Source organism: Ylistrum balloti, unplaced genomic scaffold (assembly GCF_031769215.1).
Source record: "Ylistrum balloti isolate Yb309-2 unplaced genomic scaffold, AGI_CSIRO_Ybal_v1 Utg370876, whole genome shotgun sequence".
Taxonomy (NCBI): domain Eukaryota; kingdom Metazoa; phylum Mollusca; class Bivalvia; order Pectinida; family Pectinidae; genus Ylistrum; species Ylistrum balloti.
Genome location: NW_026782500.1, coordinates 229709 through 243648, shown reverse-complemented (window position 1 = coordinate 243648; position 13940 = coordinate 229709). Strand labels below are relative to the sequence as shown.

Sequence of the window (13940 nt, the reverse complement as noted above, 5' to 3'; positions counted from 1 at the left end):
GCTGGAAGCCATATACCTACATGTCAGTCAGACAGTATCATATGACCACTTCATAATAGAAGAATTTACTATGGAATCCCACTTCTTTGGAATGTGATATCAATGGCTGTTTACTGGGGCTGAAATGAACATGAATTTGAGAGTTTTATACTGCTTCAATCATTATAAAAAGTGTGCAGAACACAGACAAAGGAGATATTGATGATATCAGAGTAAAAAAACAAAGAAAATGAAAAAAAATATCATTTAAAATGGCAAAGTTTAAGTGTAAAGAAGAGACACAATAATGACCTGGAATCATAAAAAATGTGTGTGGGTTTACAGAAACTCCTACAATATTTCTCACTTGGTAAAGCCACTAATGTGTACTGTTTAGTTCCTTAATACCAAAGACATGAGGGAGGTTCTTGAAATCCCAATACTTACAAAAAGTACTGAGAGAGATTGAACAGCAGCATCAAGCTGGCAGACTGGGCTTATCATAAACAGCTCTCGAAATACTTCACTGCTATGTCAATGTCACTCTCAACATTTGTGAAGAAAATTTACCAAATTTGCATCACTAGTACTAAAAACATTTCATATTGCTTAAAACGTGTAGTTGTACATGATGTATTTAGTTAAGGTCATTCCATATCCTAAAAGATAATTTTTTCCTGTACATGTTACTGGGTATGTTTGAACTGAAGAACTTGGTTAATCTCTTCAATATTTGGAAGTACAAAGTACATGTAGATTAATGGTTATACCTATTGTAATCAGATTCAAAAGCTAACTGGCAGAACACTTACAACTACTTGTTAGATGTCATCTGAAGGGAAAAATTCAAAACCATTTCAAATTCTGAAGCAAGAATTAAGAGAGAATCATTGTGACATTTCTTTAATGTCATGTTAGTCAAGATAGAAAACTTCTACCAAAAACTCTTCACATGTTAGCATTGTGGCAAGATTCAAATTCATTATGCAGTACAGCTACAGGACCATGGGCTATAGGCATTTAATTGCGGTGAGAAAATCTTTCCTGATAGAAATATCTCTTCCTAATTATCGTTACAACCAATATAACGGCACTGGAATTGCTTCCGAGAATTAAGGCATCCTGTTGCTAACACAATGTTAATTATTCTGTGAAATGAAGAGTAATTTACTCTCCAGCGTTGACCAATTTTTTTCCCTCATGATGACGTAATGGTTAGATTGAAGTTGGAGACTAAAACCTCCCTCAGGCTGAGGAGATAATAGTTGTCAATCAAATCCCATCATATTACCTTCAATCACATATTTCTGACACTTCTCTTCAAATTCAATGTAGGTAAACATTTCTACTCATAATTCTACATTCACTTTCAATTAAATTCCATTTTTTAAAAGTCATTAGCATAGCCAAATGATTTGTGACAAACTCAATTGCAGTTTGAGAAATAATTTAATAATGAGGCAATTTTTAAGGCAGCAACCTGTCTTCAAATTTAGAGTATTTTCTTGATGGTATTAAGAGGTGATTTCTGGATGTAAATTAAACATTCCAGCCCGGCTTGTTTGTTAAAGAGAACAGAACTATTTCACGATCATATACCAACTGAAAATCTTTAGTTTCTATAGCTGTGGCATCAGAAACAAAGCAAGACGCAAGCAAAAGGGAACTTTGAAACAGACTATAACCATAGCAATTACATAAAATCTAGTAAATATTTAACATTATCAAGACAATTTTAAATTGAGCTAAATGACTTCAGACCATATGGCATTCAGCTATAAACTAGGTACTTTACTTTTAACCCAGAGGGCCTATTTTCTCATGTCCTTCACAATTACCCAATTTTAAAGTAGAAATGATTCAGGATCTTACAGTACAGTGAAACTCTTGTCTCAATGTGTAATGACTTCTTTGTTGAAAAGTGATGAGTGGTTGACATCAGACAACGATGGATGGTGATGATCTAAGCATCACTTAAGTTCACAGGCACTAATACCAGGTGAGTTAAATAATTAGATAAAAATGGCCACAACCTGTTAAAATCTCATCCAGACTATGTATACAACTACATAACTAAAAGAATTGGAACGACTGCTACATACATCCAGACTATGTATACAACTACATAACTAAAAGAATTGGAACGACTGCTACATACATCCAGACTATGTATACAACTACATAACTAAAAGAACGACTGCTACATACATCCAGACTATGTATACAACTACATAACTAAAAGAATTGGAACGACTGCTACATACATCCAGACTATGTATACAACTACATAACTAAAAGAATTGGAACGACTGCTACATACATCCAGACTATGTATACAACTACATAACTAAAAGAATTGGAACGACTGCTGCATACATCCAGACTATGTATACAACTACATAACTAAAAGAACGATTGCTACATACATCCAGACTATGTATACAACTACATAACTAAAAGAATTGGAACGACTGCTACATACATCCAGACTATGTATACAACTACATAACTAAAAGAATTGGAACGACTGCTACATACATCCAGACTATGTATACAACTACATAACTAAAAGAATTGGAACGACTGCTACATACATCCAGACTATGTATACAACTACATAACTAAAAGAATTGGAATACAACTGCTACATACTATGTATACAACTACAATATGTATACAACTACATAACTAAAAGAATTGGAACGACTGCTACATACATCCAGACTATGTATACAACTACATAACTAAAAGAATTGGAACGACTGCTACATACATCCAGACTATGTATACAACTACATAACTAAAAGAATTGGAACGACTGCTACATACATCAAGACTATGTATACAACTACATAACTAAAAGAATTGGAACGACTGCTACATACATCCAGACTATGTATACAACTACATAACTAAAAGAATTGGAACGACTGCTACATACATCCAGACTATGTATACAACTACATAACTAAAAGAATTGGAACGACTGCTACATACATCCAGACTATGTATACAACTACATAACTAAAAGAAATGAACGACTGCTACATACATCCAGACTATGTATACAACTACATAACTAAAAGAATTGGAACGACTGCTACATACATCCAGACTATGTATACAACTACATAACTAAAAGAATTGGAACGACTGCTACATACATCCAGACTATGTATACAACTACATAACTAAAAGAATTGGAACGACTGCTACATACATCCAGACTATGTATACAACTACATAACTAAAAGAATTGGAAGAACGACTGCTATGTATGTACAACTACATAACTAAAAGAATTGGAACGACTGCTACATACATCCAGACTATGTATACAACTACATAACTAAAAGAATGAGACTACATACATCCAGAATGTATACAACTACATAACTAAAAGAATTGGAACTGCTACATACATCCAGACTATGTATACAACTACATAACTAAAAGAATTGGAAAGACTGCTACATACATCCAGACTATGTATACAACTACATAACTAAAAGAACGACTGCTACATACATCCAGACTATGTATACAACTACATAACTAAACTAACGACTGCTACATACATCCAGACTATGTATACAACTACATAACTAAAAGAATTGGAACGACTGCTACATACATCCAGACTATGTATACAACTACATAACTAAAAGAATTGGAACGACTGCTACATACATCCAGACTATGTATACAACTACATAACTAAAAGAATTGGAACTTCATACATCCAGTCTATGTATACAACTACATAACTAAAAGAACGTCTGACATACATCCAGACTATGTATAAAACTACATAACTAAAAGAATTGGAACGACTGCTACATACATCCAGACTATGTATACAACTACATAACTAAAAGTATACAACTACATAACTAAAAGAACGACTGCTACATACATCCAGACTATGTATACAACTACATAACTAAAAGAACGACTGCTACATACATCCAGACTATGTATACAACTACATAACTAAAAGAACGACTGCTACATACATCCAGACTATGTATACAACTACATAACTAAAAGAATTGGAACGACTGCTACATACATCCAGACTATGTATACAACTACATAACTAAAAGAATTGGAACGACTGCTACATACATCCAGACTATGTATACAACTACATAACTAAAAGAATTGGAAAGACTGCTACATACATCCAGACTATGTATACAACTACATAACTAAAAGAACGTCTGCTACATACATCCAGACTATGTATACAACTACATAACTAAAAGAATTGGAACGACTGCTACATACATCCAGACTATGTATACAACTACATAACTAAAAGAATTGGAACGACTGCTACATACATCCAGACTATGTATACAACTACATAACTAAAAGAATTGGAAGAACACATACATCCAGACTATGTATACAACTACATAACTAAAAGAATTGGAACGACTGCTACATACATCCAGACTATGTATACAACTACATAACTAAAAGAATTGGAACTGCTACATACATCCAGACTATGTATACAACTACATAACTAAAAGAATTGGAACGACTGCTACATACATCCAGACTATGTATACAACTACATAACTAAAAGAACGACTGCTACATACATCCAGACTATGTATACAACTACATAACTAAAAGAACGACTGCTACATACATCCAGACTATGTATACAACTACATAACTAAAAGAACGACTGCTACATACATCCAGACTATGTATACAACTACATAACTAAAAGAATTGGAAGAACGACTGCTACATACATCCAGACTATGTATACAACTACATAACTAAAAGAATTGGAACGACTGCTACATACATCCAGACTATGTATACAACTACATAACTAAAAGAATTGGAACGACTGCTACATACATCCAGACTATGTATACAACTACATAACTAAAAGAATTGGAAGAACGACTGCTACATACATCCAGACTATGTATACAACTACATAACTAAAAGAACGACTGCTACATACATCCAGACTATGTATACAACTACATAACAAAAAGAACGACTGCTACATACATCCAGACTATGTATACAACTACATAACTAAAAGAACGACTGCTACATACATCCAGACTATGTATACAACTACATAACTAAAAGAACGACTGCTACATACATCCAGACTATGTATACAACTACATAACTAAAAGAATTGGAACGACTGCTACAAAGAATTGGAACGACTGCTACATACATCCAGACTATGTATACAACTACATAACTAAAAGAATTGGAACGACTGCTACATACATCCAGACTATGTATACAACTACATAACTAAAAGAATTGGAACGACTGCTACATACATCCAGACTATGTATACAACTACATAACTAAAAGAACGACTGCTACATACATCCAGACTATGTATACAACTACATAACTAAAAGAATTGACTGCTACATACATCCAGACTATGTATACAACTACATAACTAAAAGAATTGAACGACTGCTACATACATCCAGACTATGTATACAACTACATAACTAAAAGAATAACGAACGACTGCTACATACATCCAGACTATGTATACAACTACATAACTAAAAGAATTGAACGACTGCTACATACATCCAGACTATGTATACAACATAACTAAAAGAACGACTACATAATCTAAAAGAACGACTGCTACATACATCCAGACTATGTATACAACTACATAACTAAAAGAACGACTGCTACATACATCCAGACTATGTATACAACTACATAACTAAAAGAACGACTGCTACATACATCCAGACTATGTATACAACTACATAACTAAAAGAATTGGAACGACTGCTACATACATCCAGACTATGTATACAACTACATAACTAAAAGAATTGGAACGACTGCTACATACATCCAGACTATGTATACAACTACATAACTAAAAGAATGACTGCTACATACATCCAGACTATGTATACAACTACATAACTAAAAGAATTGGAACGACTGCTACATACATCCAGACTATGTATACAACTACATAACTAAAAGAATTGGAACGACTGCTACATATTGTACATATAACTACAATTTCTAAATTTCTTAATATCAAGTTTCAATATTGTCAGATACTGCAAGCAAACAACACCCTTTGTTGCCATTAAAACTATTGATAAATTGTGTTTAAATCAATAGAAACAGCTATAACTAATGACAAGACTTATCTGATAAAGACTATAGCATGATTTAAGATCGTGTTGATCATTGTTATTTCCACTGAAGTGAAAAACCTCTAAATAATTCATCGAATATCTTCTCTATTTTGTTAATAATGTCCACCATTTTCCAATTACAAATTTCCAGGGTAAAATGGCTTCATTATATGTTTACAAAGAATACCTGAAATATATTCATTACAAACAAGTAGTTCAACAGTAAATCATATTAATTAGTATCTATTAACGAGGTAGTCAATTGATGACAAAACGTCAGTTCTCTATCAAAAACCCTCCAGCAATATGGTTCAAGTATGTTGCTAAATGTGAATACCATGTTGTCACGGTGATGTTGAGAGCGGAGATGTTGAGGTAATGAAAGAGGCCTAACTGGCTTGAGGCTGCTTTTTCATCTTCAGCTAAGATGGAGATACTTGATTCTAGAATCAAACATTTTAGGAAAGATTGCTTTGGGGTGAACAAAATTGAATATGAAATTTGTCAATTTTAATAAGTGTAACCTAGAAATTTTCTTTTCCATCTGTTCAATTAAGACTTATTTACATCAGATCAATTCAAGAGAATATGTTTAGAATTATAAAGCAACGAAAGGATTATCTATGGAAATCTGCTTTCATAGTTAAAATACCCTTTTTTCCCTACCACAAATATGTCCATTTCAAACTACTGAATTAATAAATTTGCTAAAGAAGAGAACTAGACAATGAAAATTTCCCATTAATCAACCCTGATGTTCGTAATAGGTCTAAATTCTCTATAGTCTTCATTGCATGTATCAAATGTTTTCCTGTCATACAAGTCATAATGGAAGATGAGGTCGCTGTTCATCATTTTTGTAGTGTAATCACACTGGAATGTCCTAACCTGTCATTCAGTATACAATTAAAAGTTCTTTCACAGAGATCTATTCTGTATGCATATAAAGTCAAATTTTCAAATTTTATATGAATTGTGAATGCTTTTTATCCCTTTTTGCATGTTTTTTGCCTGAACAATTTCCATACACAATTAAAGTGGCACACAGTGTGTGAATCTTCACCAATCCCACAAATAAAAATAGAACTAAAACAAATTTAGCCAAAGAGAATTCTATGACACAATGTCACTCTATCAGTTAACACTTCTATTGTGTACCTATAAGATTGTCTTGCTATCCAATCATTGACTCTGGCACCAAGACCTATCTTATAACAGACTGGCCCTTTAAAACTAGTATCTCGACCGAGCAGTGCCTGCCAGCAAACTATGATCAGTACAGCCAGCAGATAAGATGATATGTTAAAATATCTTACAGCATGACATTGAACTCCAGCAAAATATTACTCATATATATAGACAGTAATCTAGCGTTTAATAGCTGGAACATGTACACCTGATTACACAGCACTTAACCCCAAACCAGCACACATCCCATGCTTCTATAGAATTTTGAAAATTTCAAAACCTTCTATGACTTATCTTTCACATGTGATACTGACAATTTGCACATTAACATGATGAAATTTGCATGACACTTTTCAAAGATGTGTTTACTCTCACAGGAATATACCAGAATTCCTGTCTCCTACGAAACACTTGAGACAACACTGGCATTTGTATAAGTTTTTCTCGACGTTTTGCTTTCTATGTTTTTCACACATTAAATTTGTTTTGCTGTCTTCAAACTGCCAGAGTCTAAATATTCTGAAACTGGCACGATTAGGAAATTTTATTGCATTTTAGTTTTTCAGGCTTTAATGTGCTGATCTTTTTTATTTCTTTGGTTTAAAACACATCAACATCATGGAAGCAGTGTGTGTTGTCAGAAATGCAGTTAAAGAAATATTGGCACTATGAATGAAGATAGAGTTTGTTTGTGCAGTTCATATGAGTAACACTGGGTTACAGCAACCTCCAAAACTATCTGCAAGTTAATGCTAAAAATAAAACAAGTTCGGTATCATTTAATTCATGACCATCCATTACCGGTATACACAGAGATAGAAACAAGGAGGGGTTGAATTATTTCATTATCTTCTGAAACCCCCAACACTAACCAAGAATTAGGTAGAAATAAACCACACATTTGGTGGAAACTATCTCCCTGACTGCTGTGCTTTTGTCTACCATTAGACTAGCATACGGGTAATCAAAACCATCTCACTGGAAATTGACTCCCGCATGTCAATCAAGATTTGCCTGGGTGTGATTATACATTGGAGAGAATGCCTACTAGAGGAAATCCACATCTTTTAAATATATAGCTGATCCTCTCATGTATATCATACAATTTATATCCTAATAATACAGATGGTGAGAATTTTATCACATGAAACTTATATCATTTCTAAACAGTGTAATGTATCATATGAAATCTATGTCCTCATATGTAGAACTTCATACTTACTGACACAAGTTAACATGGAATTCAAGTCTAAAGTACAAATTGATACCCATAATGAATTACATTGAAAGTTACCTGTTGAAACAGACCTACAATCAACTCCACTACCTTTCTAATTCTAACTGCCAGCTTTCTATCAATACTGAAATCTACATGATTTATATATCATAAACATGTCCATTATAATTATTTTATAACATGCAAGCCATCCTTACAGTTCTACCAAATATTCCTGTCAAAACTGGTTTTAGTTCTGTAAGTAGGAAAATGACTATTCCAGCATGCTGCTAGGAATAGAATTGAACATTTGTTGTCGCTTTTTAAATAATTTCAATCAATTTTGATATTGAGTCTTTTGCACATACTGCAAGTCTTGCATAAAGTTTGAACCTCCCTTCAAATTTCAAAAATGAAATTTCAGGAAATATATGACCTCTTGAAATTAAAGCTCCTGCAGATAGTAAAACATAAATGCTGGCATGCTGAATATAAATGATGGATGCATTTAAATTGAGATGTCCATATATTCAATAAGTTCCTCAAAATAAAATCTGATATGAAAATTATTTTCATCAACAGCTTTACAAAATAAACTCTGAAATAAAAATTGTTATCAACAACTTTGAAATAATAACTCTGTACTTTGGTATGTTGATTGTACATAATTGACACTAGGAAATGATAAAAGCCACAGCCCTTCAGATCTTCAGACAAAATCTCACTGAAGCTTGTCAATTGCATGTCATAGAATTGAAATCTAGTCTACTGATGGGTCACATGTGGTGGAAATTTACATCCTCTGAGACCAGTATTCTATCCACTGTGTGCATCACATCAAGGGTACACATTTTATTGGTTAAACACTGAACCTAGAGCTGTCAGATTCCTTGTTCCCATATGTAAAAACTTTATTCTAATTATTATAAAGACTTGAGAAGTTCACACCCTTTCAATCATTTCAGCGCCAATAGACTTGTTTCTATGTTGTTTTTTTAAGACTAATTGACAGCAGGTTGGGGAATTTTACTACACCTGACTATAACAGTACAGAACACTATGGAATAACTGTTTATGATTAGCTAGTCGACATGGGAGGCCGAAACATTCACACATTTACAAATGACTTTTTGATTTCCTTCTTTGTCTCATTCACTTGAAAGTATGCAACTTGGATAAGCACAAGTCCTTTACATTTCTACAACATAATGAATTCGTTAACACTAAACAAAAATTAGTTTGTTTTGAAAGCTGTCATATATTGTAAGTACAAGAGGGCATGGATAGTGTTATTTCTCCTAGAAAGTCATAATCATTACAACTGTATTTTTCCTGTCCTAACAAAGGGGTTTCAATAACAACCAAGAATTTACTAACCTGTCAACAGAATCTGAATTCAAACTCAAATTTGATAAAACTAGCACAAAAAATGAACATTAAAAAGAAAGATTTACATGAAGATTCCTGAAAAAAATATGAGGAAAAAAAGGCCAGGTGATTTTTTTTTAAAAGAGCAAGCAAAACAAAATATAATATACAAATTGTATATAATGAATTACTGCAGTGCTAGAGAAAGTCCTAATGTTCAGCTGCTTGTCTAATATAGCTTACAACCTCTAAAGGAAAAATGATTTATTTGTATCAAACTTTATCTGGAGGGTATATTGAAAGGATTAAATAAGGATCATATTGATGTCTACAAGAACAATACTTTCACACAGCACAATCATTGTGTGGACCTCCAAAACACGTTTCTGTTACAATTCCTTTAGATTGATGGCAAGTGCTGGTAGATTTCATATGAATGTGGGCTGGTCTCATCTCTAACAATGTGTTTTTATAGAGATATGAATTCCAAATACTGATATTCACCTTAAGAGGCATTCCTTATAGATCTCAAAACTGACCTTTAACCCCACATTTCAACGTGCCCTCTGTGGATTCGTCTGAGTAGTCACCACAATGGTCGACATTGTCACATGTAAGGTCCTCGTCAACACACCATTCGTTTGTACACTTAAACCTTGATCCGCATGTACCATGCTCTTTGAAATCTGCAAAGACAAAACAGAAAAAGAGAACTTAAAAGAAAATGTGAAAAATTAATCTTCTGATTGACAAATATTATCTAAAACAAAGGAAACAAGATCCAATGTCCGGTCTGGTAGATTCAGTAATATCGACAGTCCTCCTGGTGGAATACAGGAGTCTGGCTCAAAGATGTGTAAACAGCAAATACAGAGGACCAGACAACATTCGTAGGAAAAATTAAAACTGTTTAATAGCTACAAGTTGCACAAAATAGGTGTGTGCGTTTTATTTGTAACCTTAGTCCTAGAGATAGTATAAATAAAAATGTGTTATCACAGTTAAATATCTTAAACGTGGAAAATAGAGCAAAACAATTATGTCTCAATCATATGTACAATGTATTCCATGGAACATGTCCTAGTTACTTTTTGTCCAGATTCACAAAAGTTTGTGACCAACACTATTATAGTACAAGGAATTCTAGTCTGAATTTTGTTGTGCCTTCTTGTAAAGGTCAAATTTCAAAAACGTTTTATTTTAACGGAGTAAAGGCCTGGAACTCTCTTCCCGTGGAAATACGTTTGTCTAGCGGGAAACAAAGTTTTTAAAAAAGCTGTTCGATATTTTATACAAAATACCTCATAATTGGATACATTTTCTGTGATACAATGATATTCCTGCCAAACTTTTAGTTTAAATAGTTTTAGGTTCTTTACTAAATATATATTTTATATCAATAATATTTGTGCATTTTGTATTGTGTAAGGTCACTGTATTTTATGTTGTATTGTAACGTTTTTTATGTAAAGGGACCACAGCGGAATTAAGTCTTCGGACTTTACTGTGTTATCCTGGTTCAACAAAATTGTTACTTTACATGTTTGTATGTATTTTAATATTGTGTTTTACCAAATAAATCTATCTAATAGTTGACATGTTTCAGCATACTAGGTATGCTGTCCTTAGAACCTTCATCTTGTCTGATCCTCTATATTTACTGCAAATATTATCTAAAATAGAATATATAATGGCACTATAATGTTGTAATGTATATGTCATACCTTGATACATTTCTAAAAACAAATGCAAAGTATAATAAACAGTCTATAGTTGCCTGTCTCTAATGTCAAACTGTAAAAATGAACAAAGGGTAATAACTCTGTTTAAAAAAATTGATGTTTTTTTCTCAGTATTATTAAATATCAGATACAATGAGAGTTATAATGATTAAAACTTCCGAAAATGCTTGGAAATATAGGAGACAAAGGTACATAAAACAGGTCCTCAAGGAAGATTGGCCATGAAGGACAATAACTTTGTCAAGTATTTGATCAACCAATATTATGTAATATTATATTCAGATGCTGGCTGTCGCTGTCTTGTGTGAAGATTAATCATTCCATTATTTGACCAATGGACATTTTACCTTTAATCACCAGGTCCCGTATTCATGAAACCATTCTCATGCTCAAGCATAGATTTTGTGCTCATGCAAACATTTTTTTATAATTCTCCAAAATCATATAAAATAATACAAATGTCAAATATAAACATTGAATATAGCTTTGGCTTGAAGTCCTTTCAAATTTTTTAAAAAATCTTTGGCAGCCTTATTTATTAATTTTTAACTTAAACAAGATATAAGGCTTGAGCACAAAATTCATGCTTGAGCATGAGAACGGTTTCATGAATACAGGCCCTGATGTCTACATGAGATTTTCCACTAAATTGTTTTCATTGAGGATTACGTGGTCACAAATGTTTTGATCGAAGCATCCAAGAACAAAAGTACAAAAATAATCCTAATTAAGAAACTTCAATCTTATAAAGTATGTAAAGGTCTGGCTCTTATGTAAAAAGCTGTGAATTCTACAGTTTTTATGTGGGTGAACAGAACATGTTACTATTGAACCATATTGTACAGCACCTACTGAAATAAGGCTGTATTGTTCAGTATAAGAAGTGATCAGAAAGGCAAGTACATGACTTACATCTTTGTCAATGTTTTCCATGCTTTGAATTGAAGATGTTTTGACAAAATTAGACATAACACAACATCATGACATCATAATCATGTTTTGGCTGGTGTGGCTGGTGTGGCTACAGGGTATATCACACTTACTGATATATACACAAAACATTACTGGGGTGAATTTATTGGATAACGGTAACAAGGTTAAAGAGTTGGACCAAATTTTTCCAACCATAATAGGTTTGGTGGAGGGAAACAGGTATTTATGGTGTATGATTAGAAGACTTAAAATCACCGTAACAGTGACCTTAACACCCTGAAATCACAGTAACAGTGACCTTGACACCCTGAAATCACCGTAACAGTGACCTTGACAACCTGAAATCACAGTAACAGTGACCTTGACACCCTGAAATCACCGTAACAGTGGCCTTGACACCCTGAAATCACAGTAACAGTGACCTTGACAACCTGAAATCACAGTAACAGTGTCCTTGACACCCTGAAATTATAGTAACAGTGACCTTGACACCCTGAAATCACAGTAACAGTGACCTTGACACCCTGAAATCATAGTAACAGTGACCTTGACACCTTGAAGTCACAGACATTTACCCTGACCTGCACACTATAAAATGTAGTAACCGATACCTTGAACGTTTATAATGACAGCAATATCAGCAATGACCCTTGACCTTGGAACCCTTGAATACAAACTAATCTTTTGTATTATTCTCCTTGAACTGAAATCAAATTTCATCTACATGCCTGAAAAAATGGCTGACTCTGGAGTGAATGAGAACAAGTGTTCTTCTTTCCTGTTCAATATGTTGGACAAAATTACAGACAAGACATATTGAATAGAACAATTTTACTCCAGGATATCAATTTAGTTCTCAGTGTTATGTAGAGTCGTCAATGACTCTAGTGTATTAATGTTCCAGTTCTACTCCAGAATGTATTCTCTTGTTATTAAACATCCTATTTCATCCTATAAGTCGCATCTTCTGTCGGAAGCATACTTGATAGAAGAGCTTTACAACTTTTATGCAATTACATTCCACAGTTTTGCTTTCTTGATCAAATTTTCTAATTTTGAATTCCTTTCTGAAAATTATGAGGTAATAATATAACACCATGGAGGTAATCATATCATGACTTTTTTGTTGCTGCTTTCGCCTGGCACGTTCCATTACTACCTATCTATTTCACAAATTTAAACTTCATTTCCTTCCAGCCTGACGTGTATTTCACGAAAAGCAATTTTGTTTGGGAAACATCGGCACGCTTTAGGACTTATCATCACTAAGCTTTTTTTTTGGTGTTAAAAACAGAGAAGCGATACCTCGATAAGTTTTACCCTCTCAAACCC

The 13940-nt window shown here is 33.3% G+C and overlaps 1 protein-coding gene across 1 annotated transcript in view; it reads right to left on the bottom strand.

Moving 5' to 3' along the window:
• The window catches only part of LOC132559220 (uncharacterized), a 115894-nt gene that overhangs the window by 25276 nt on the left and 76678 nt on the right, over positions 1 to 13940 (bottom strand). The window contains exon 5 of the mRNA XM_060223840.1: positions 10473 to 10619. Coding sequence (XP_060079823.1) covers positions 10473 to 10619 — 147 coding nt within the window. The remainder of the gene's footprint in view (positions 1 to 10472; positions 10620 to 13940) is intronic.